General features: G+C 36.3%; 3 protein-coding genes across 3 annotated transcripts; 2 read left to right on the plus strand and 1 right to left on the minus strand.

Annotated features, from left to right (window-relative positions):
- Nucleotides 1-8,003: 8,003 nt before the first annotated feature.
- LOC120772858 (aquaporin-2) lies at nucleotides 8,004-9,146 on the minus strand. Its single transcript, XM_040101677.1, has 2 exons — nucleotides 8,441-9,146; nucleotides 8,004-8,371 (listed from the first exon to the last, which is right to left on the minus strand). Exons 1-2 carry the CDS (start codon nucleotides 8,942-8,944, stop codon nucleotides 8,192-8,194), a joined length of 684 nt encoding a protein of 227 aa, XP_039957611.1. The 5' UTR covers nucleotides 8,945-9,146; the 3' UTR covers nucleotides 8,004-8,191.
- A 5,243-nt stretch (nucleotides 9,147-14,389) lies between these two features.
- Nucleotides 14,390-18,739, plus strand: LOC120771193 (ubiquinone biosynthesis protein COQ9, mitochondrial). The gene is made up of 4 exons (XM_040099089.1): nucleotides 14,390-14,515; nucleotides 16,899-17,626; nucleotides 17,705-17,914; nucleotides 17,991-18,739. Exons 1-4 carry the CDS (start codon nucleotides 14,455-14,457, stop codon nucleotides 18,027-18,029), a joined length of 1,038 nt encoding a protein of 345 aa, XP_039955023.1. The 5' UTR covers nucleotides 14,390-14,454; the 3' UTR covers nucleotides 18,030-18,739.
- On the plus strand, nucleotides 14,623-16,765 carry LOC120771192 (glomulin). Its single transcript, XM_040099088.1, has one exon. It carries the CDS (start codon nucleotides 14,812-14,814, stop codon nucleotides 16,708-16,710), a length of 1,899 nt encoding a protein of 632 aa, XP_039955022.1. The 5' UTR covers nucleotides 14,623-14,811; the 3' UTR covers nucleotides 16,711-16,765.
- Nucleotides 18,740-23,602: the final 4,863 nt, after the last annotated feature.

Raw genomic sequence — 23,602 nt, forward strand, 5'->3', positions numbered from 1 at the left:
ACAGAGAAATTGTCAAAAATATTGTTTAACCGAGCGGAAAGAAGTGCCATCTATTTTAAGAAGCTTGCAAAGCTATATTTCTTTTTTCCTTTTTGTTTTTAGGAGAAAGCTTTAATGTTCTTCGTATATTAATGAGAACCTCGAATGTATGTGCATTGACTTCCGAAGCACATTTCGGTGGAGAAATAATAGTTACTTTTCAAATATGTATGGGAATTCCGTACAAAATAGTTCAGAGTTTCCGCAAGATGCCAACTAAACTTAATTCTATGCATGTGACCATCTCTTAATTTTCTGTCCGCACATTTGTGTCAATCGGACAATCAACGGTCATTCCGTTTTTGGTAAAAAGCTTTTCGAAACAAAGATATTCTTGCTAGTGAAAACCATATAACGGTATGTGTTTGGAATAAAACGAGAGAATGCGTAATGAGCCAATTACCTTAAGTGTCCGAAGAATTTCGTAGTTTAAGCAAAAGAAATATCGCTGATAAGACCTTGACATCGCTTAGTGTTTTTATATCCCCACAAACTTACAAGACCGTGAATTTATGCTTGTGATTATTTTGCACAATTTTTATCGTAGATTTAGAAAAAAACAGGGTTGCATTCATAAACATATTTTAGAAGAGGAGCATACATCTCAGAGGTTGAAAACAGCGGACGTCTCCAAAAGGAGATTGATCGGATATTCCAAGTTGAACCAATTCCTGCGAGCGTTCTATTTTTCGAGAGCCTGTGGAAACAGGTCAAAAAGAGACTAGTAAATAAGCAAATTATTAGTGACACAAGAGGAAGCGAATGCTGTCAAACGCAATTTCTGGTGATTTCGAAAATTGGATCAAACAAATAGAAAAAATTCTTGGCTATCATAGAACATTTTATGGCGAACATTAAAAATCTACATTCAACCAACGATGCTAAGTTTGTCACTGAAATTACCATTAATATCAATAGCAACTGACGCATATTTCGAGGCAATTAGTTGAAAAATGACAAATTACTGTAGATATTAATAAATAGGAAACAAATTTTAGATATAAGTTGAACTATTCCGACCTTTATTATATTATTATTATAAAGTGATGAATGACATTTTAATAAAGCAGTAACATTTTAATGATCCCCACATATAGCTGTATGATCTACGAGTATATAAAGACTACATACATATTAATGAAAGAGCGCACATTCGAGCGCAGAATGGAGATCAATGAGCGCACTTCCTGTGTGAAGGGACATGACATCAATACAACAAGTGCTCCGTATTTCCCCAATTCGATGGTAGACGTGATGTAACTGCTTCTCACATATATTATATGTATATTATATTAAAGCACGAATGTATATAGATATTATGCACATATGTATATACAAATGGTCATACGGATGTTCTACATATAATTTTTATATGTACTAATGTACATATGTATGTATTATTTAATATCGTAGTTTTATTTTGATCGCTTATAAGAGCTGACGTGTAGATTTTAGACAAATGGAAAAAGAGCAATGGCGGTCGGTAACTCAATTCTTGTTTTTAGAAAGCAAATCGCGCTCAATACGGTGACACTTCTCCTTCGGTGATGACTGAAAAAGCTTGGTTTAATGAGCTTCAACGCAAGTTGGTTTTTGATGAGCTATACGCAGGTGCTCCGAAGAATAATGAAACAAAAGTCTACGATATACGGAGGCTGCTATATACATTTCTGGCCTAGGCAACACTAAGTGTTGCCAGGTGCAATCTGACATTTCCATTGGAAAGTTTGACATTTTTTAGCATAACATCACTCAGAACGTTTTGTCATTTAATCGTGAATTGTTTTATTTACAGGGAATTAAAAAATTCATCTCGGCCAAAAAATGGAATTAACTCGTGAACATTTTCGTGCGATCATTTTGCACAACTTTTGACGTGGATTATCACGAAAAGAGTGCATCGATGAACTAATTTTTTTATGGCTATGAAGCACCATCCTATAGCACTGTATAAAACTGGTACAACGAATTCAATCATGGCCGACGCTCGCTCAAAGACGAATTCCGTGAAGGTCGTCCAAAAACAGCCGTTGTGCCAGAAAACATCGATTCCGTACGTGAACTGATAATGCAAGACCGTCATGTAACATACCTACAGATAGAGGCATGCCTATGCATTTCTCCCACTAGCATACATTCGATATAGCATGAACACCTGGCCGTAAAAAAGGTTTGTTCTTGTTGGATCCCGCACGATTTGACAATCGCTCAATAAAAGGCTCGTGTGGATTGGTGTAAAGAAACGCTGAAAAATTACGATCGCGGTGCTTCAAAAGACTTTTATAAGATCGTCACAGGTGACGAATCATGGATCTATGCGTATGAGCTCGAAACAAAACAGCAATCGACCGAGTGGGTCTTCCAAGACGAGCCAAATCCAACGAAAGTTGTTCGTGGAAGAAGCACTTCGAAGCAAATGGTCGCCTGTTTCTTCGGCAAAACTGGTCATGTGGCGACTGTTCCGCTTGAGCAACGTATGACCTTCAATTCTGAGTGGTACACCACCATTTGTTTGCCTGAAGTCTTCCGAGAAACTCGAAAAACGAACAAGAGAAAACGAATCATTGTGCACCATGACAATGCGAGCTCTCACACATCGGCTCAAACCAGCGCCTTTTTGACCGGCCAAAACGTCGAATTGATGGATCATCCGCCGTACAGCCCTGACTTGGCACCCAATGACTTCTTTTTATTCCCACACATCAAGAAAATAATGCGGTCAACGATTTTCGTCGCCAGAAGATGCTGTTGAAGCATTCAAAACCCATGTTTTGGAGGTGTCTCAATCGGAATGGAAAAAGTGCTTCGAAAACTAGTTTGAGCGCATGCAAAAGTGTATAAATCTTGATGGAGAATATTTTAAAAAACAATAAAACCATTTTCGTTGATAAATATTCCTATTTTAATTATTAGGCCAGAAATATTTATATATAGCAGCCCTCGTAGCAGAATATAATATAATAACGGAACATCATGTTATAATATAATAATAGAAGGTGTGTGAGATAGCTTAGAAGGCAGGAAATTCAGGCAACCATGAGTGTTATATCTTCTATGAAATGATGGACATGAGAAAGTGTCGGCACAATGGGTGTCGCAATTAACCTTTCCGGACGACAAATGCCGCTATAACAGCTTTTGGAACTGCTTAGTCGTAATATGAAGGACGATTCCGCGTCGTTTTATACCCGACGGCGTAACATGGAGCCTCGTGTACACACCAGAGACCCGAATGAGGGAGTTATTAACGCCAAGGCCTACTCCGCAGACCTCCAGAAAGCGCATTTTTTATACGAGTTGAAGATGCTGGAGCATCGCTGAGTCAAGTATTTCGAACTGAAATAAGACTAAGTTGGGAAATAAATCGTAGTTTTTACAAAATCTTCATTTTTCTTCTGTAGTCTAAATACATACTGAACTAACTTGGTATTTATTCGGTTATAAAAAATTGCAACTTGCAACATAAATTTTTATGTTTTTCCACATACAAAACGTTCTCGCTCAAATTTCAAAATGCAAGTATCTTCTGTTCGTAGAGATATACTTTACGATATTATATAAACATATACATACATAGATAGTACTATACACGACTACATGCATACATCACGCATATACAATTGTTTTTGTGTACAAATGTACAATAATATTTAGATATATTACAGCCAGACAGTGACACAGTGGCACAGGCGCACAGCTGGTCGACCGCGCGTTTACCCAACCAATTCGGTGCCTGTGGTCACCCAAGCAGAACCGATAAATAATAATAAAAAAAAAATTAAAAATAATAATAATTGAGATATTCTTTGGAAATGTTGATGCACGGCGATGACTACAAACTCAACTTTTTTTGCATTTATTTATTTATTTAATGGGGATGGGTTTGAAATTGTTATCAATTGTTGTTAATTATTTACAAGTAAATATGTGCCTTTAAGCCGCTGGTGTGACTCATCGCTTGGGCAAGGAGTTAAGGTGATGGAGTTGCGCTTTAATAGATAAAAGTAAATCATAAGTCGTTTACTTTTCTACATATTCATGTATTACATATACATACATACATATGTGTAAATACTACAAATGTAGAGAAAAGGTGCTTAACGCTCTATTTGAAGTTTTGAAATGGTTATTATTAGCTAAGAAATAAAGAAAATTGTGTCGTCGATTCGGAGAAGAGCTGGCATTAATGCATAATATTGATTGGTTATTTTTTTTTTTGAAAGCGACAACATTAATGTAGACCAATGAATAAATATTGTTTTTTTTTTTTCAAAAAACAAAATGTCCGTTATTTTTTAGCACATCACGTGTACTCCCATCGTATGTAAGGAGTTTTCATTATAATTATTAAAATTATAAAAATTTGTGAATGATATTTACTATGTTTTGTCGCCATTCTGAGTGGCGTGCATCACTTATATTGATACGGTTATGACGAAATTTAGTCAGCAAGAGGCGATCAAGAGCATTTTGCTCATCAGGATACGCTAAGATAAATAGATGAGGATTGCACCGCGAGCTTGGGTCTGTTGTGTACTTTCCTAAATTACAAAGACTCACTTAACCCCAGCATATTGCTAGAGTCCAATATACTGCATGGTGCTAGTGAAGAGATGTGATCTCTATTTGAAAACATGGATACCAGGGCCTTTATTCTGTGTCTGCAGACTGCCATGCAGTCAATTAGCAGATGTTCTGGAGTTTCAGGCTTCCTGTCGCAGAACCGACAATTCCAAGTTACACAAGTGCTTTTTCAGCTTGCAGTGGCCAGTATAGAATGCGACAAGTAGCCTGAGTTTGATTACATATTTAAAAATACAGAGGTTATAGCCCCCCATTAACAACTTGGTATGGCGCATGCCTGGAAGTTGTTGCAAATACCTCTCTTTGCCTACGCCTTCTTCCTAGCGGAGCAGTTCCTTTATAGTATGTATGAGGAACCACCGCGTTAAAGGGTTCAGTTCATGTCATAATAGCGGATGCTGCGGTGCGGGCGAGCTCATCAGACAGTTCATTACCGGCTATACCTTTGTTATCGGGCACACAGATAAGATGCACTTGGTTTTACGTTCTTATCGATAGTTGCGTTGGAGGTTTATCTCTACGCACCGACTTATGGCAAAAACTTCTGCTTGAAAAATGCTCAGCAAACTTCCCATAGGTATGGAGAGTTTGGTGTGTGGTCCTGCGATTCTTGCACCAATTCCCTCCGACGTTTTCGAGCCGTCGGTGTACCACTTGATTGTACTATCCCTAAGCAGTAGCTCGAGAGTGGAATCATTGCATTCAGCCTTCCTGCTAAGGCTAACTTTGAACTTCTTGGTGAAGTGTACTCTTTTGGTAATGCTGTCCCTTGGGAGAAGAGCCAATGGTATTACATCACTTAATTCTTTCATCCGCTAGGAGGGGTCACACCTTTCTGTTGTCATTTGGAGCAGTGTGTATTTGTTTTGGACACCACTATTGGTCCAAAGTACAAAATTCCCTTTCGTGTCGTTTTGAGACCAATAACTTAAAAAACAATTTCATGAAATTCCATGAAACTTTGTTAGTATTCTAGTAAAGGTTAGTATCTTATCGTTCGAGAACTGTATTTAGCCCTAACGACTTCCATGCAAGTACAGTTAATACAATATAGCCCCCTTATTGACAAAATGATTGATATACTTGCATATCTATGTATATTCATATTTACTCATAAGTTTATGTAAAACCGCATATTCAATCCAGCGTAAAGGTCTCATCATGATCTATGGCGCGTGTGGATTTGCATTACTTCGTGTTAATGTGTGTTTGTATGTGTCAATGTGTATGCAACTTATTTTATTTTTGTTCCGTTTTCACCTCCCCTTTTTGTTTTTGTTCAAGTAATTTAAAATTCCGTAGGCGTTTACAGAAATCGCAAAACAAATAACGATCAAGTTCACTTCCAGTGTCTGTCGGTTGTAATGCTTTTGTGTTGCGCTATATTTATCCAGTCAACGCTTCAGCGCTTTTTTCTGACTCATCAGTGTGCTTTGTTACATTTTCGCGATTTTTATGTTTATGTTGATTTTCTTACTTATTTGCTTGTAATTTACTTTTCCGCTTGCTTCACAGGTGTGAAATTATTTATCAGCAGCTTAAGGTTTCTCCGAACTTTAGTTCGGACTTTTGTTATAAATTATATAAATAGCGGGTTTATCGTCTGTAGAGTTTGCGTGCCGAAATTGTTGAAATCGTTGACAATATTCACGCTCACTTTAAGGTTTAGTACTCGGAAAATGCACAAGCTTACCCCTTCCATATACAACGTACATAGATACACACACACATATACTAAGGTTCGCATAAAGCAGGATAGGTTCGCCCTCCCGACAGAATTTCATGTGAAATCTGATGACTTCATTCAAAGTTATTTACTTAAGTACTTTCGTGGTTTGATTAATTATCCTCCTTCGCTATGAATATATTCTTTATGCTAACAACGAGTTCACACGATGACTCCGTTGGACATTTATCAAATGTTAATAGGTGTCACGTTATCTTTTAATTTTGTTTTAATTCGTACGCCCAATTATAAATTACCTCATTTCATCATAATTTTTAAACATTTTCTTATATCAACAGTACAAACATCAAGAAGTGTCGAAAGGTTAAATAATTCCATTCGTTAACTGTACCAATTACAGAAAGGAAGGAACGGGTTTAATTGGGTTTACGGGTTTAATTGGGTTTACGGGTTTCAAAAAATCCAATGTGTTTATTGTCTTATTAAATTCTACAGCACCTCTAGAATATTGTTCTAAATTTTCAAGTTGATCCGAATAATAGTTTTGGAGATACAGCCTTGAGAATTTGAGCGCTCGAGGCTAGCTAGGCCAAGTGCGTTCTTTAAACGCGTTTTTCTCGAAACAGTGTTTTTGAAGTCGTTTGGCAAGATTTCTCGAGAACTACTCAACCGGTGTTCATGAAATTTTACACAGATATTTGAGATACACCTCTTAAAGACTTGAACGAAGGATTTTTTTCGATTACAACTATTTGAAATTTTATTTTATTTTTTTGTAAAAATGTCTGCCAAAAATGTAACAATACAATACATCATTTTTTATATGAGAAAAAAATTGTTGAAAAAAAGACTGTTTTTTTACTCAGGAAACCCATGTAACCCGCTCTTTTGACATTTCTCTTCAGTAAGGTTTGCCATTTCATCATGGAATACGATCCAACAACGAGCCGAAATCATTAAAATGTACTAACGAAATTCAGAGTCAGTGGCCACAACTTTAAGAGCGCTACGTCCAATTTATTGTCGTCATAATCGACCTGTCAGATGAACAATCTAGTGGAAAATTTTTTAATACAAAATGTTTCCGAGCCAGTGAGACAAAGAAGTGCCCATAGTGTCGAGGATATTGCTGCCGCCAGCGCATCAATTGAGGAAGACCCACATCAGTATCTCACACGTCGTTCTTAAGCGTTGGACATCCCTGTGCCGTCGTTGTGGCGAATTTTGTGAAAAGATCTTGGCCTAGTATATCTTTATAAGTTCAAATTGCCGACAGAAATGAAATCGGTTGAACATCAGAATTGTCGTATGTTCGTGAATTGGGTTGAGCAACAACTTGAAAATGATCTGGGTTTTCATCGAAAAATCGGCGGCGTCATTGGTCCATAGTTCTTCGTGATGATCAAGACCGGCATGTTGCTGTGAATGGGAATCACTACCGCTCAATGATAACGGAATATTTTTGGCCCGAATTGGATGATACGGACTTGGAAAATATGTGGTTTTAACAGGACGGATCGTGGATTTGTGGGGCCACGTCAAGTCGATGGTCTATGCCAACAAGCTAGCGATGATTGATGGACTCCGTATTGATATCTCAAACCGTTTTGTTTTATTTAAAAAAAAAACTTTTGTAGCGCTCTTATTGAAAAACCCGTTACTTATCACTTCACTATGTACAAAATAAATCATGTTCGTTTATACCGCACAATTTCGGGAAATTTTATTCACAAACTTTCAATTTATAATTCAGCAAAAATAAATTGTACAAATAAATATAAGGAGTCAATAAAATTTACGAATGATTTACGAAATCTACTTTCAATTCGGCCAACGCATTAACGAACAGTACCAGTGTATGGATTGACGCTTACAGACGATCTAACAGGGCTTACTATTAAAAAAGCTGCGGGGCGAAAACAAAAGTTTCCATAGCACGGGTGCGAAAATGCCAGCTGAGAATTGACTGGCCATAAAGATGGGCGTATCATCGTGTTTGCCGTGGTAGGCTGCCGGTACGAGCACAATGGCTGGATTCATGGTAGCACCGGTCCATTGCCCCTACACAAATATTAAATTTGAAAACTGTTTAAGACGATGGAATACAAGTAAGCATTATACTACACTTACACCAGCTAGTGAGCAGGCGGCAACCAGTAACCCAATGCGCAACGACACGGAGTCCAAATACGAGGAGTTTCTGGCATCCCACAATGCACACCAACCGAAGATTAAGGTTGTGGTCAACACCAGCTCAATGACGAACGCTTGATCCCACGATAGACCACCATTCGACTTCACCAGACACAAATCCTTTGAGATGGCGTCGGACGGCAGCATGGCGGTTAGTAGAAAGAAACCAGTGAGCGCACCCAAAAACTGCGCCAACATGTAAATGAGCGCCATTTTAAAAGAAATGTAACGCATCATATAGCAGGCGAGTGTGATGCAAGGATTCGCATGCCCGCCCGACACGAAGCCGAAACAGTGCACTATGATCATGACGACGAGCCCATATTGAACTTTCAACATATCGCTGCCGTCTGCACAGCCGAGACAGTGGAGCGCCACCAACAACGCTGTGCCGGAGAATTCGCCCAGATAGCGCATTATTGTTATGAATTTGCTGGCCATTCTTTGTGGAATACTTTTTCAATTTTTTTTTTTCACTCAATACTCAAGAAATAAGTTTTGTGTTGTTGCAAGCGTTCGCGAATTTAATAAAAACTAAGAATTTATATTTACTTATTGTTTTGTTCAAGAAACGAGCTTTAAGTTTATTTAGAAAATGACGAGTGTTGTTGTATGATTTTTTTAACAGCAAAGGAAAAGAAAAATTTTTACGAAAATTTCTGAAACGAAAAGTTGCGCTCTACAAAAAAGTAACATGTTGCTACATACAGAAGGGGGGTTCTCAACATACTCATACAGAGTTTATCACCATGAATTGATTTATGCTAACTTTCAGACTCTTTTTCACAATTTTAAAATTTTTTTGTATATTCGGTACTCTAATACTTAATTTTGTACTTTTTGTTGTTTTTTTTAGTGGCATAAACATTTGTAAAGCGGCTTTGATTAATTTTGTAGACGGAAATAAATCTGTATCCATGTATATGTACATATATTTCTGAGAACATTTCGATTCCGTAGCCGGACTTTCATAGGATTAGTCGAGTGTAGTGTTTTTACTGGTGTTGTAATGGCATAAAACGTGCGTCTTACATCTTGGCGAATAAACCCGAGAGACAAGTTATTAAGCGGATATAAATCCATGTACGTTTCGGTTACGTAAATCCGACTTTCATGAAATTGCTCATCAAAAAATCGCCCAAACACCTAATTAATGAATGAATACCTTAAATTCTTACATTTGTGACAACTTAATACGAATCAAAAATCCGACAAGTCTTATTTGCAGCGAAGAAGTAAAATTCCCACGAAATCGGAGCCTGAACTAATAAACTATTCAGGTGAGCTTGTATTGCACTTGTGTGCACATTTCTACGCAAACAAAGAACAACAGTTCGGAAATTGCAGGAAAATTTTGCAGCTACTTTACCCTGCAAACACCTGCTGAGCGCCGGAAGCACAAACACATTCGCCTTTATGAATGCACAAATGCCACACCACATGAGCAAACCAACCATATATTTACGAAGGAGGCAATATGCAGCTGAAGTACGAGCACAATCCCACATAAATAAATATTTGTGCGCGAATTTCCTTAACCTCAGACAACAATATCCTGTTTACGGGCAGCTAGGATGGCCAGGTAGTCGAATAGTGGCAGTAAGTTTTCATTCCATCATATCCTGCAATTATGCAAGCAATTACGAAAACGACCGCATTTCATCGAGCCATTAAAGGACAACGACCTGCCCGGCTGGCAGAGCACTTGCAACAAGAATTTGTGGAAAATCACGACGCGTTAAATAGATTACGTACGAGTTGGTGTGGTGGTGTTGCTGTCGCGCACTGGTCAGGCAAGCACACAAATGCTTGCGAAGCTATGTAATAATTTGTCACTTGGTTGTTGTCCTGCAACTAATAAAACTCAATTTAACGCCTAACTCAATTATACCACTTAATTTCGTTTCGTGAAACAGTGCTAAATGCAAAGCAAACGATTGAAAATTAACACTGTTACATATTATATTTTACGATATAAAATCTGAAGGTATTTTCCGAAATATGATTTGTGCAAGTTGGAAGTGTACAAAAAAAAAATGTTCGGTTACATTTGTTATTTATTATTCTTAAACACAAACTTTATTCGCACATTTCAGTAGCTCTGTATAAAATTTAAATATTATTTGACTTCACTATCGGACGACTCCCTCAAAAACAACAAATTTAGCAACCACAACAATGTTACATTTGCTGTTACTTTATCATTCTGCATTTTGCGGTCACTTTTTCTCCTCCTTTTCTGTATTTTGGCCAACAACCTGTTTTCGTGCACTGCGGCATTTCTCATACGTTTACTTATATTCTTAAGTATATGAATATACTCATAACTCGTAAGGATGCCCATCCATTCCTGCAGGGATTTATATTTCAATGCCTGAAATGTTTTACACGTTCACACGCTTGCTTTATTGTTACACTTTTTTTTGCTGTCACTACCGCATTTCCTTCTGCTAGTAGAGATTTCGGCAATATGAAGTCACGTATCTATGTATGTAGTTTCATATGTATGTATGTATGTATTTTTCTAAATTTGTTTCCAAATCTTGTGTATGCTTACATAGGATATGCTATCTATTTTACAATATACATATACAACACAAGCATATTTGTATGTAAGTAATCCTTTTGTGCTTCGTCACGTCTCTGCAAACGTTCCAAGTTGGTGTTTCTTTTTGTTTATACCTAGTTCCGCCAGTAAACACATCTTTAAGAATTACAAGTCAAACCAGGACAATTAAAATTTCAACAATAACAGCAAACAGCCTTTCATACATAGGCAATTCATATTTCGGTGACCCAATAAACACATGTACATATATGAGAATGTATAGTAGGTGCACAATAAATTATGACTCATTCGGCGGTGGCCACAAAATGGAAAGATAAAAAATATTACATAGGAATACTTACTTATCCCAGCCTTCTTCACAGCTTTATAAACCACATAAGTATGTGCATAATTAGATAAATACATATATTTGTTTTAACTATTAATCCATTTTACTAAGTGGTCCGCTAATGAGAGAAAACTAAGTCAACACACTCCTTATATGTACTATAAAACGTTTATGACCAACAAAATATTGAGGCAGATAATAGATTCATTTGTATTTAAATTGTGGTTTTATAATTCTACATGCATTTACTTAATGAAATACCAGCTGAAGTTTCTTTTATCATGAACATGTCAAAGCTCAGAATCGGATGTAAAAAGTGTCAAAGCAAGGACCAGAACAATGCGTACCTCATAAGATAACTTCAAAACAAATCTTACAAATAATGAAAGAAACAACGTCAAACGCAGTGTATGAAGAAAATGAAGAAGTGTAATGCAGACTAAAACACATTTTTGAGAGGAGTAAGATATAAAATGCAATTCAGAGCAGTAAACAAGCTATTGGGTTGGCAAAATTGTGTGGGTGGATGTAAGAAGCCGGGTAGCGAAGGAAACGAAACACGAATATGCGGAGGACATGCCGAAAACGAAAGAGGCATATAAGCACGATTCACCGCACACGAGTGTAATTTGGGTGGAAGCATACTTACGTGCTGTAGAAGAAACACAGCATACACACAAGGTTTTTACGAGCACACCCACATACAACACATACACATTGTAGGCAGCTTAACAAATAATTAAAAGCTTGAATTGACAATTTATGTACTGCACATAAACAAGAGAAATGCATATGCCTTAGTTCAATAACTGCAATCATTACTCACCGTTTAAATCCTTCGTCAACTGGGAGCGCGTCGACATCTTACCCAATTTGTGCAGAATTTTTGCGGCGAAAGTCAAGTGGAGCGCAACTGGAGCGCAGCAATGCACGCCAGCAAAACAGGATTTACCGGAAACTCAAAGAGTAGATGTTGGCGGTGCAACAACGGAGGGGATTGTCGTTGTTGGCTATTGCGTTGAGGCTGTAGTTGCCAGTCAGGCTAGTGGCCTTCTGTGCCCTTCCAACTGTTATCGTCTTTGTTGCCGTTTAAGTAAGCGCTTTGACTGGTAGCCGTTTTTCTTTCTCGCTTTTTTGTGTGTTTGGCCCAACCGCTTGGCGTATCCAACTTCTTTTCGAACTGGACGAACGCGTCTGCGGCGGAAACTTGTAATTTAAATGCCTTGCTCCTAAGTTATTTTTATATCTTCTCTATACCGATTTCATTTGGCTTTGTTTTTAAACACTACCGAATGTGATTTACTTGTAAAAGTGTCGAATTCTTATATTAAACATTTTGTTAACTTTAAACTTTTTTATATTATTAAAAATGGCTACGATATTTAACCATACTTTTAAGAACACAATTTCATCTGCTTTTAATTCACTTTGTATGCGTTTTGCACTTTACTTTTTCGCACAAAAAACTCAATCAACGAACTTTGATACAACAAACACAGGCAGTTGAAGAGAAAAGTGGAGAAGTGAAAATCCACCCTCTTGTTAGGAAAATTTCTTATTAAGCACTTTCAGCTATTATCTGCCAACTTTCACAGCAAAATTAACCGATTCTTATGGCCATAACTTCTTTACACCAAAGCAACTCAACTTTCATTCAGAATATTTTATTTATTAAACAACTTTTCTTTTTTTATCACTTTACAAACGCATTATCAAAATCTGCTACTGACCGGAGATGGTAATGAAAACAGAATATTAGTCGAAAACCAGCGCAAACACAACTTGGCCCTTTCAAATCTTAAACGAAAATGAGCAAGAGAGAAATGTAATGATACCGAGTAGATGCGAACATCATTCGATATTGGTTACTCGTTTCAACTTGCTTATCGATAACAAAGCTTAGGGTAGTCCCACGAAATTTAAAATTGTGCGTTCAATTTCCAAATATTATACGACTCATACTTACATTTGGTAATTTTTTTTCTTCAAAACATATTCTAATTCAATAACTTGTGTTTTCGTCCATGTAAAATCTGTCAAACGAAAACACAGTTTTTGCGGAAAACTACTTGAAAATTTACATTGCACTCATTATAATCGGTGCCTGCTCTAGCTTAACCGATTTTATTGGAAGACATATTTTGCCGGCTCTAAATTGTCACGGTGCACGAATTGCAGAATTTTCCTCTTGGCGCAACGGCACAACAACAAACACACGCAGAAAATTATTTGCTATGGCTATAAATATCTCAGATCAAAACCCACTTTTATTTTCGTGCCGTCATATATCACTAGATTCTTCAATGGGTGCTCTCTTGACCTTGCATATTTCGGTATAGGATTTTTGCATTTCGTGTCATCGTGCAATCTTGCAAGAGCAAGAGAATGCCGCTATTGACAGTTGTCAGTGAAAACTCATCGAAAACAGATATTGTCGGTCCAAACCACTTAGATTCCACAACAAATGTATGTTCAAAATGTTTTCAATGTCGGTCCGAACATAGCATTAGTTTAGAGCCGACATATTAACCTAAAAGATAACAGAGCTGATTTAAAAAAGTAAAAATGTAAATTTTTATTTATAATTTTAAATTCATCATCAATTCAATAAAGTTTCATTATTTTCATGAATAAATGTTATTATAATTTAATATATAACACATGAAATAATAATTTACTACATAATTTAAAAATGTTTATTGTTAGGGAGATTTAAGGGATTTTTTTTCAACTTTTAGGGAGTCAAATCGTTTGTTATCGGGAACACTGGTAAGCTTAATTTTTCATACAGAAAATATTAGCATAAGAAGAAACTGTTCACTCACCGTCTTGTAAGAGTTATTAAAGAGATATATGTATGTGAAATAAACTACAAGCATAATATAATAGTTTTTGATAAATATTTGTAGAATTATTAATTGTATCTTATTTTAAAATTTTAAAGTGACATATTCAATTTAACTTTCTGGTAACGCTATAGGAACTGTTGAAAACGCGCATTTAGAACGAATGAATGCAGTGTTTTGTGAGCAGTTCTAATCATAAATTGTAAAAATGGTGCATTTAAGTGTATTATATAAAACAACACGATTGCAAAGGATGCTTATGCCCTTAAGTAAGTAGAGATTTGTTTTATGAAGCTCAACATAATGTGGTGCAAGTCGGTTAATAGTTAAATAAATAAAATTTTATAAATTATTTCACAACGTTGACATAACGTGCATTGACAAACGCTGTCAAATTAGACTGAGAACAGTTCTTATGCACTCAGCTGTGCTAACAAAATTTATATTTGCGAATCAGAAATACTTAAAAGTAATCGTTTTATAAATTAAATAAATGTCAATTAAATTCAGTTCGACATAAAGTATTTGAAATTACCAAGTTGAAGGCGTTTTAAAGAGAAGCCATATGGAGTATTTGTTCGAGCACCAACAGTTGACAAGTGACAAGCCGGCTGTCCAGATGGGTGCCACAAATTTGGTTGAACTCGTAAAGCAACTTATTAAAGAGAAACAATATGATGGCGTTGCTTTATTATTTACCAGCGAGACGGAATCTGAGCGTAATGTGGACTGCCTTAAAACTGTTGGTATTGATCTGTTCCATGATGTTTGCATACCCAATCTCACAACGCAAGTTCACGAAGAACAACTTCCGTTATACAATTGTGCAGAGGAATTATTATATTTAATTGCAACCTACGGGCCGATGGAGGAACTATTGCTAGAGCTGTTAGAACTTATTGAAGAACAGAAATCAGAATATGTATTCTCTTCATCATTGCGTGCCTTACAAGAGGTGTTACTGCGAATGGGTGAAAGAAAACCGCAAGCACTTGAATGGAGTTTAAATTCTATACACACGCGTATCGAAGGATTACCACTGCCGAAATATCTGCAGGAAGGCTATGACAAAAAACAAGGGCGACTACTTGAGCAAAATGCGGAAATTGAAAAATTATTGATGCATTATATCACATTAAATCTGTTCTACGAACCACTATTAAATGATGTGCTCTCAAAGCAACGTCCAGTTGAGCAACCATTCTTCGAAACGGGTATTAATAGGCGTAATGTACTTTGTTGTTTCCTAATACAAATGCTTGGAAAGCCATTAGCGTTATTAGACTTAACAGCAGATCAACGCAGGACAAATACATATACAATACAATGCGCTCGCAAACTAACAGAAAGTGGCACTCGTTGCTTAGTCGATCCACTACGTCTACTTTCCGTGGGTGAGCAGCGTGTGCGTTGGAAACGTTGCTTGAATGGCGAGAAAGGTGTACATGAAATGAGCTCAAACGATATATTTCTAATAGAAGAAAAATTGCCTTTAGAGTCTTTAGCAATTTACTTTTATATGGTGTTTGTTGAGGAAGTTAGTTTGAACTGTGTGCCAAAAATTTATTCACCACTTTACATATTTGAATCAAGTTTGTATTATGTAAACGAATTATTGGCTCATGAAGAACCACCATTGTATGAACGCGCACTTCTGCTGGCAAAGCGACTGTGTGGCAAACTTTCCACTACAAAGATACCTGCTATTTGCTTGCAACTCGACGTGCATAAGAATTTTTGTAATTCTCTTTGCAACGTTGTTGGATATTCGTCGCAAAATTTTCTAAGACAGATCGGCGTTAAACTTTTGCGTCAGTATATATTACAGTTTGATGATGAGGGTAAATATTTGGTTTTAAAAAATCTGCTGCGAACTGTAGCGCACCATGGCATCTCTGGCTATTTGGCTATATTGTATAAAGATCTGGTAGCAAATGCTCTAGTTTCAGCAGAAGAGTTACCTTCATCCTTTTCTGGCAAGGATTTCCACACAATCTTCTTACAATACATATGCCGTTTACCTCAAGGCGCAAAAACGGACCTTATTGAGAATGCCGACAAGGTGATTTCCTCGCTGAACGCTTTACGATTCTTCGCCATTAAAGATCTACAAAATCGCACGGGACTCTGGGACATAATGCCGGAAATAGAGAAACAATTCCTTGTGCCACTACGTAAAGGATTGGATATATCTGTGGCACATTATAAGGCCGAATTGAAACGTGTGGAATGTGGATTAGATGGCGAAGTAGAGGCAGATCGTAAAAATTTAGAAATCCTCGATATAAATATAGCCAATGCCACAACTGAAAGCGGAAAATTGGATACGGAGTTGACTCGTCAACGTAAAACTGAAATACTCAATCAAAATTTGTGTACATTCGATCTGATACGAAGCCTCCTAGGACGCACAGTTGAGTGCGTTGAGAGCGCGAACAGAATTTCGAAGAGCGCTGTCGTCTAACGAAATTATTTGTAATTGTATTATTTATTAAAAAAAAAAATTAAAATAAAACTAATATTCAAAATATATATTTTTATAAGTGATGTTTTTTTAATGCTTAAAAGCGTGCCGAGAACGTTAGAGATTAGAGAAAAAAATGGTATTTGCCAAGTTAATTTAGTTATTTAGTAATTTGCTCCTTACTTCAGGTGCTCACAGCTCCATTGTTGCCTGCAGCGCTGATGCCTCCACATTGCTAACGCAACGACATCGTGCACATTCGCAGTTAAACCAAAGTAAGAGTCATGTTCCACTCGTACTCGCCGCTCCCACAAATTTTTCCACTTCACTCCTTCACACAAATGCCACACGCTTCAAGTCCACCACATCCACAAGCAACATTGACAGCATGGAATCCATAGACAAGTTCCGCGAACGTGAAGAGCAGAGAGAGCGTGAATATGAAGAGAAAAGGTCAACCGAAGAGGCGCAGACAGAGGATGAGGCTAAAACTGCAAAAATAAACGCCATACGCGCACAAATCCTAGAAGCTGCCCTGCCACATGTACCCACGTTGGGTTGGACACGTGATGCCATTGCAAAGGGCGCCGAGGAAGCTGGCTTCCCCAGCGTGGTGCATGGCATGTTCCCAGATGGCGGCTATGCGCTTGTTGCCTACTTTTATGGCAAATGCAATGATGAAGTTGTGCGCCGCTTACAGGAAGAGACACAAAACGGCAAGTTGGCCGTTGGTGATCCATTGGACTTTTTGGTGCGTGCCGTGCGCACTCGGCTGGAGATGGTTCTCCCATACAAGGCACAATGGTCACAGGCATTAGCGCTGATAGCGTTGCCAAAGAATGCCGCCAACTCGTTAGCTCAGGTTTTGACGCTGGTCGATGATATTTGCTATTATGCCGGCGATCGGTCCGTAGATGTAAGTAGTTGATATATATACGTAATTTATATATACATATATTAATGTTATTAATTGTTCAATATATTATTCTCGCAGTTTGGCTGGTATACACGTCGCATTGGCTTAGCTACAATAATGAAGATGACAGAACTGTTTATGCTGCAGGACAGCTCAGCAGATCACGCAAACACTTGGGAGTTCCTAAGAAATCGAATGGACGAGGCGGTACAAATACAATCAATACTCTCCGAAACTGAGGGAATGACACATAGTTTTACACGTTCGTTTAATTCAGCTTTTATAACGGTAAATTGCAAGTATTTAAAAATTTTTAATTTCCAAATATTACATTTTTCCATATATTATATATTTTTTCTAATAGGCACGCAATATACTGGGCGTCGATTACAGGCGTAGGTAAAGCTCGGATACGAAATCGTTTATTCCAAATCTATAGGTTGACAACATAACGGAGGTTCAATGTAGGCATAGCACATGGAAATAGTCATATAATTTAGCTGTTAAAAAAATTTGTTTATTCATCATTTTTGTTATTAACATCAAAGTCATAAAACCAGTGATAAACTGTTTTCTTCATTAATGTGAAAAGAATTTTCTAAATTACTTAGCGTTTAAGTATCACACATACGATATAATATTATTTAGCTTCTCGCTAATGGGCTGATACCAAATTACTTGTAGTTATGTACATATACATAGGAATTTATTATTAATTACGGTTTTAGTTCTTTTTTAAGTTATTGTATGATTGTTTCGATGTGTGCATTGCCGTAAATTTCGTGAAATGCGCACTCTGCCATATGTTTATTTTACGATCACTGCAATAACGATGTTCGCACTTGCACCAATCAAGCAACACAACAACATAGAACTTTACCCACCTGACAATGTGTAAATTAAACGCCTCAGAAGCTAAAATGCACAACGCTTATTGTTCACATATTATTTCGAAATTCAGAATTATCAAACCAGTACTGGCACTCAGAAAGAACGAAAGAAACTTAAAGCGACTATGCGGAGCTTAAGTCTTCAATATTCAAAGGTTATGTCGTTAGATAAAACAATGAAAAGATATGCATACTGATTAAAAATGATAATTTAATTTATAAAGAGTGTTTTTTTATTAGATACTTAAAATACTCGCAGATAATAGTAGTAAAGATTGGAACTGGATCAACACAAACAGGCATTACATTTAAATTTACAAATATTTATTTTCCAAATATCTGTATTTTCAATTCGAAACCTTATATAATGTTGTTTTTTTCTTACTTTTACGAAATAAATTAATTTACAGGCAAATAAAAAAAATATTTTTAAAGTTATAAATATTTCATGTCTCTGACTACACCCAACCTCTTGGTGAAAATACAACAGAATTTCAAGAAAACAGCATTTTCAAATATGTGTATTAAGGCGGTATTCTGGTTTAGAGATTCAAAAAAATCGATTTTTGCATATTTTTATAGTATAACCCTTCAAGAAAATGTCCCTAAGAGGATTTTTCGAAATTCAATTTATTTTCCGAGTTACAGCTCATTTTGTGACTGCGCGCGACTAATTCTCAAACTTTAAACTCGTTTTTCTCATAACTACTTTAATAAGAACGGTGTGCATGATATCTCAAGTTCTACTCAACCGATTCACATGAAATTATAAACAGAACTTTCTTATAAATTATAGTATCGCACTACGAAGAGCTTTCGAAAGAATTTTTTTTATTTTTAAAAAATTCCGAACCACAAAAAAACGGTAAATACGAAACTTTTTTCAAACCTCCACCATTTTGTAGTGCGATAACTACACTTTTACTCTTCACGGATTTCGCATAAATTTTCATTTTAGGTCACGGAAAGGATTCATCAGTCTCTATTTCGCCGACCTGCAGTTTTTAAAATTTCATTTTTTTCTTATATTATTTATGTTTTGTATTCTTAGAATATCAATAGAAAGCATGTAAAAAATCGATAGTCAAAATAATTTTTGTTTTTTATTATCGTGTCAAAAAAAAAAACCTAAAATTCGGGCTTTTAAACCAGAATACCTCCTTAATAATACGCGTTAAGCTTAAGGGGGTACTCTCATGTGAACGCATACATTTTACCACTTTTTAGGAATTTTTTTTTATGCGACAACAAAATTCAATCATTTTAATTTTTTAATATATTTTTATTTGTATTTTGAAATGTACAACAAAATTTTTTTTTTTCGATTTTTACATTTTTAATATATTTTTCTTTTAAGGGGGTATTCTGGTCTAGAAGCATGAATTTCAGGTAATTTTTAAAGTGCCGTAAAAAAAAGGCAATTAATATTTTTACCATCCGTTTTTTTTTTAGTTATTTGTTAATTTTAGAAGAGTACAGAAAAAATTAAAAACTAAAAAAGTAAAAAATTTCAAAAATGAAGAGCTGACGAAGTGGGGGGTCTCTAAAAATTTCCACGTGACCATACCCATGATTTCAACCCTCCTAGTTATCTGAAACCACAAAAAAAAAAGATTATTAATCTAGAATAATGTCGCAATGGCCGGAACTACGGAAAAGTGGGAAAATTTTTTTTCACAAAATGGCGACTGCCTGAAAAAAAAAGTTTTTTTGGATCACTTTTCCTGACTGTTTCGAATTTTTTAAATATAATAAAAATAAAAATTTGGGGATGGTGCTAGTTCCAACCATAGACAAACCTATAAAGAAGACTATAAAAATGTCAAGTAAATCGGTCAAGTAGAACCTGACAAACCGTGGGTATCGTTCCGAAAAAGTCAGTTTTGAGAAAAACGCGTTTAAAGTTTAGGAGACAATTCTAGTGACACAAAATCGGCTGTATCTCCGAAAATAAGTCGAATTTTGAAAAATCCTTCCAAGGCCATATTTTTGAAAGTCTAAACTTTCAAGATACATATGTATGCAAAAAAAAAATGGATTTTTTCAAAATCCTAGACAAGAATACCCTCTTAAATCAAAGTAGTCCCCAACAAAAAAAAGTAGTTCACTGGTCATGGCATGAACAGCCGCTATGTTCATGTTATCTGAAATAAAAAAAAACGAATGGATTATTATTCAGTTCTGCGGCTGTCGTCCCTACCAAATAGAATCAATTTCATTAAAAAAAAATGTCGAACTTCAAAAAAAAGTCAAGAAAATCTTGTTTTTTTCGTTAAAAATCGTTTAAAAAAAATTAAAATATTTTGGAAAATAAATAATTCTGGTAGGGACGAAACTATTAATGAGTAGAAGAACATACATATGTAAATTTTAAAGCAATCGGTTGAATACTTTTGTTTTAGAACTATGACAGTTTTAGAAAATGATGATTCGAGAAAAATGCGTTTAGAAACGTAGCAGCTGCAGACTTGTCATGGCGCCTGGTAGACAGTCGCTTACGACACGTCGGCGACTATGAGCTGTAACTTATCAAATACTATGTATTTCCGTCTGAATGTTTCACAGCATGTTTTCAATAGGTTTTACTGTCAAAATATAAAAAACAAATCGATTTTTCGAAGTGATTACATGAGAATACCCCCTTAAAGCAATACTAACTCGACGTATTGTAATGCCCATGATCCAATTAAAGAAGATTCTGTGCCGGCTTTCTGATACGAAATGTATCCATTATGTCAAAATCAGTTGTTTTTTGTTTTTCTCATAAATTTTCTGATTACATTTCGATGATTTTATGCTATTTACAATCTATTCGTACTCTGTTATCACTCAACAAACTAATTTTCATGGATTGAAATCTTTCAAAAGTTTATTTTTGATTCATAAAAACAAAACAGTTGATTTTAAAATTATGGGTTTAATTACTTTTGACAAATTATTGTTATACAATTTAATTATGTCCCAATCGTTTTAATGAATACTTCGTACTTGAGAAATATTTGTATAAAGTACAAAACTATAAAAAGGGGCCTCATGGTTTCAAAAAAAGCAGACAAGACATTGGCCAAGAGCGATATAGAGAAAGCAGATCTTTTTTCGAAATACCTTGAATGTGTCTTTAAATCATATGACACATCTAATACAGCAGAAATGGAACCTCATACTTACGATAATTACACCGCAGTCCCTCCAATAACTAACAAAAAAACTGAAGTCTAAAAAATCACCAGAGTTTGACTTTATTACCAGCGAAATACTAAAACAGCTTCCTCAAAACGTTGAAAGTAAAATGACTGCTATGAAGAACGCTACTATTAATCTACAAAACGTATCTATTTACTGGAAAATTGCAAAGGTGATTATGTTCAATAAACCTGGAAAGTCTGCGCCCGACATTACTTCGTATCAGCCCATATCTCTCCTGCTAGTACTTTTAAAGATTTTGGAAAAACTGCTGGCAGCGCGTCTTAACAACATAATTGAATAGAGGAAGCTGATACCGGCATCAGTTTGGTTTCCGAAAAAATCACTCCACCATTGACGAAGTGCATAAAATATTTAGAGCCATTGAATATGCCTTTGAAGAAAAAAAGTTTGCGACCGTCTTCCCCGACGTTTCTCAACCCTTTGATAAAGTTTGCCATGGCGGGCTCATAAACAAAATTAAGATGCTTTTACCAAAGGAATATTACAGTGTGTTAGGACCCATCCTTTACCTACTCTTTACATGCGATCTACAACACGATGACAATTGTATTACAGCGACATTTGCAGACTCTAACAATACTAGATATATGCCTTTGTACCTTAACGGCAAAACTCCGCTCTCCCCACTTGTAACAAAATTCTTTTTTACAAGCAGGTGTTCAGACCAGTTTGGACTTTTGGGATACAACTTTGGGGCTGTTCAAGGCCTAGCACTGTTGTACAAGTCCAGCGATTCCAAGATGCGCCGTCAATGCGCCTTGTATTCGCAGTCACTATCTTGGATGCGATCTAGGAATTGACTCAGCTACCGCATCAATCAACAAATATGCAAAGTCTCATATGGAAAGACTGAAGCCAAAGATCTTGTCGCACAAAGTAAATACAAAGAAGGATTTAAGCGCAAAAACTCGTGTCATCTTATTCAGTAGCCAGACTCTGCAATTTATACGCAGAGCACCATTAGTTATTTTGTATTATACTAAGAAAAACAAATTGTTCGCGAATTTAGGTCAATAGGTGTTTGAAGTTAGTTGCGTTTTTTCCATGGGATTGGAAATATTCTCCTTTCTCTGCTTGCACTAGCTGGCACTGCATCGAACACCTTCACAGGTGGAGTGCCTTCAACTATTCCGATAACATGACCTAATCAGCTTATGTCAATGCCGTCGTATAACTCGTACAGCTCATCGTTCCATCGCCTCCGGCATTCGCCGTTGGCAATCCTCAAAGGACCCAAAGACCCAAAGGACCATAATTCTTTCTCAAAACCTTTATCTCAAAAACTTGTAGAGTTTGGCTGTGGTCCGTCGGCAAAGGTCTACCAACAGCTCGCTTCACTTGGATAGCCTGCAGAAATCAGAACTAACCGTGCGGTTGTTAAGGGCAATAATTTCAACATCATCGGCATACGTCAGCAATTGTACACTATTGTAAAATATCCATCTCACCCACCTTGTCTAATTAGCTCTGCGGCGCTTGTAATTTTCTCCAGCGCCAGGTTGAAAAAATCACATGATAAGAAGTCGCCCTGTCTGTGCTCTGGGAATCGGTAACTAAATAATATTATTGGTTCCCAAATTAGTAAGATCCGGTTTTTGAATCATCTGTAAGTCGCTGCTTCTTTCCATAGAATTTTGGAGCATTACCAACATATATGTCGGCTAGTTATTCAAGATCTTCATACCTACGCATTTCCTGTTATTTTATTTTTTGTTCCGCTTTCCTTTTCATCTCTTGGTATCTATACTACGACGCATGTCTAGAACACAACATAATCGATTTGATTGTCCGATTTATACATATTATATTTATTAATGATATTTGCAAAAAGCTCAATTTCGAAATTCGAAGAAAAATATTTTGAGTTTGTAGGCCAATT

The sequence above is a fragment of the Bactrocera tryoni genome, chromosome 3 (assembly GCF_016617805.1).
Source record: "Bactrocera tryoni isolate S06 chromosome 3, CSIRO_BtryS06_freeze2, whole genome shotgun sequence".
In the NCBI taxonomy this organism is placed as follows: Eukaryota; Metazoa; Arthropoda; class Insecta; order Diptera; family Tephritidae; genus Bactrocera; species Bactrocera tryoni.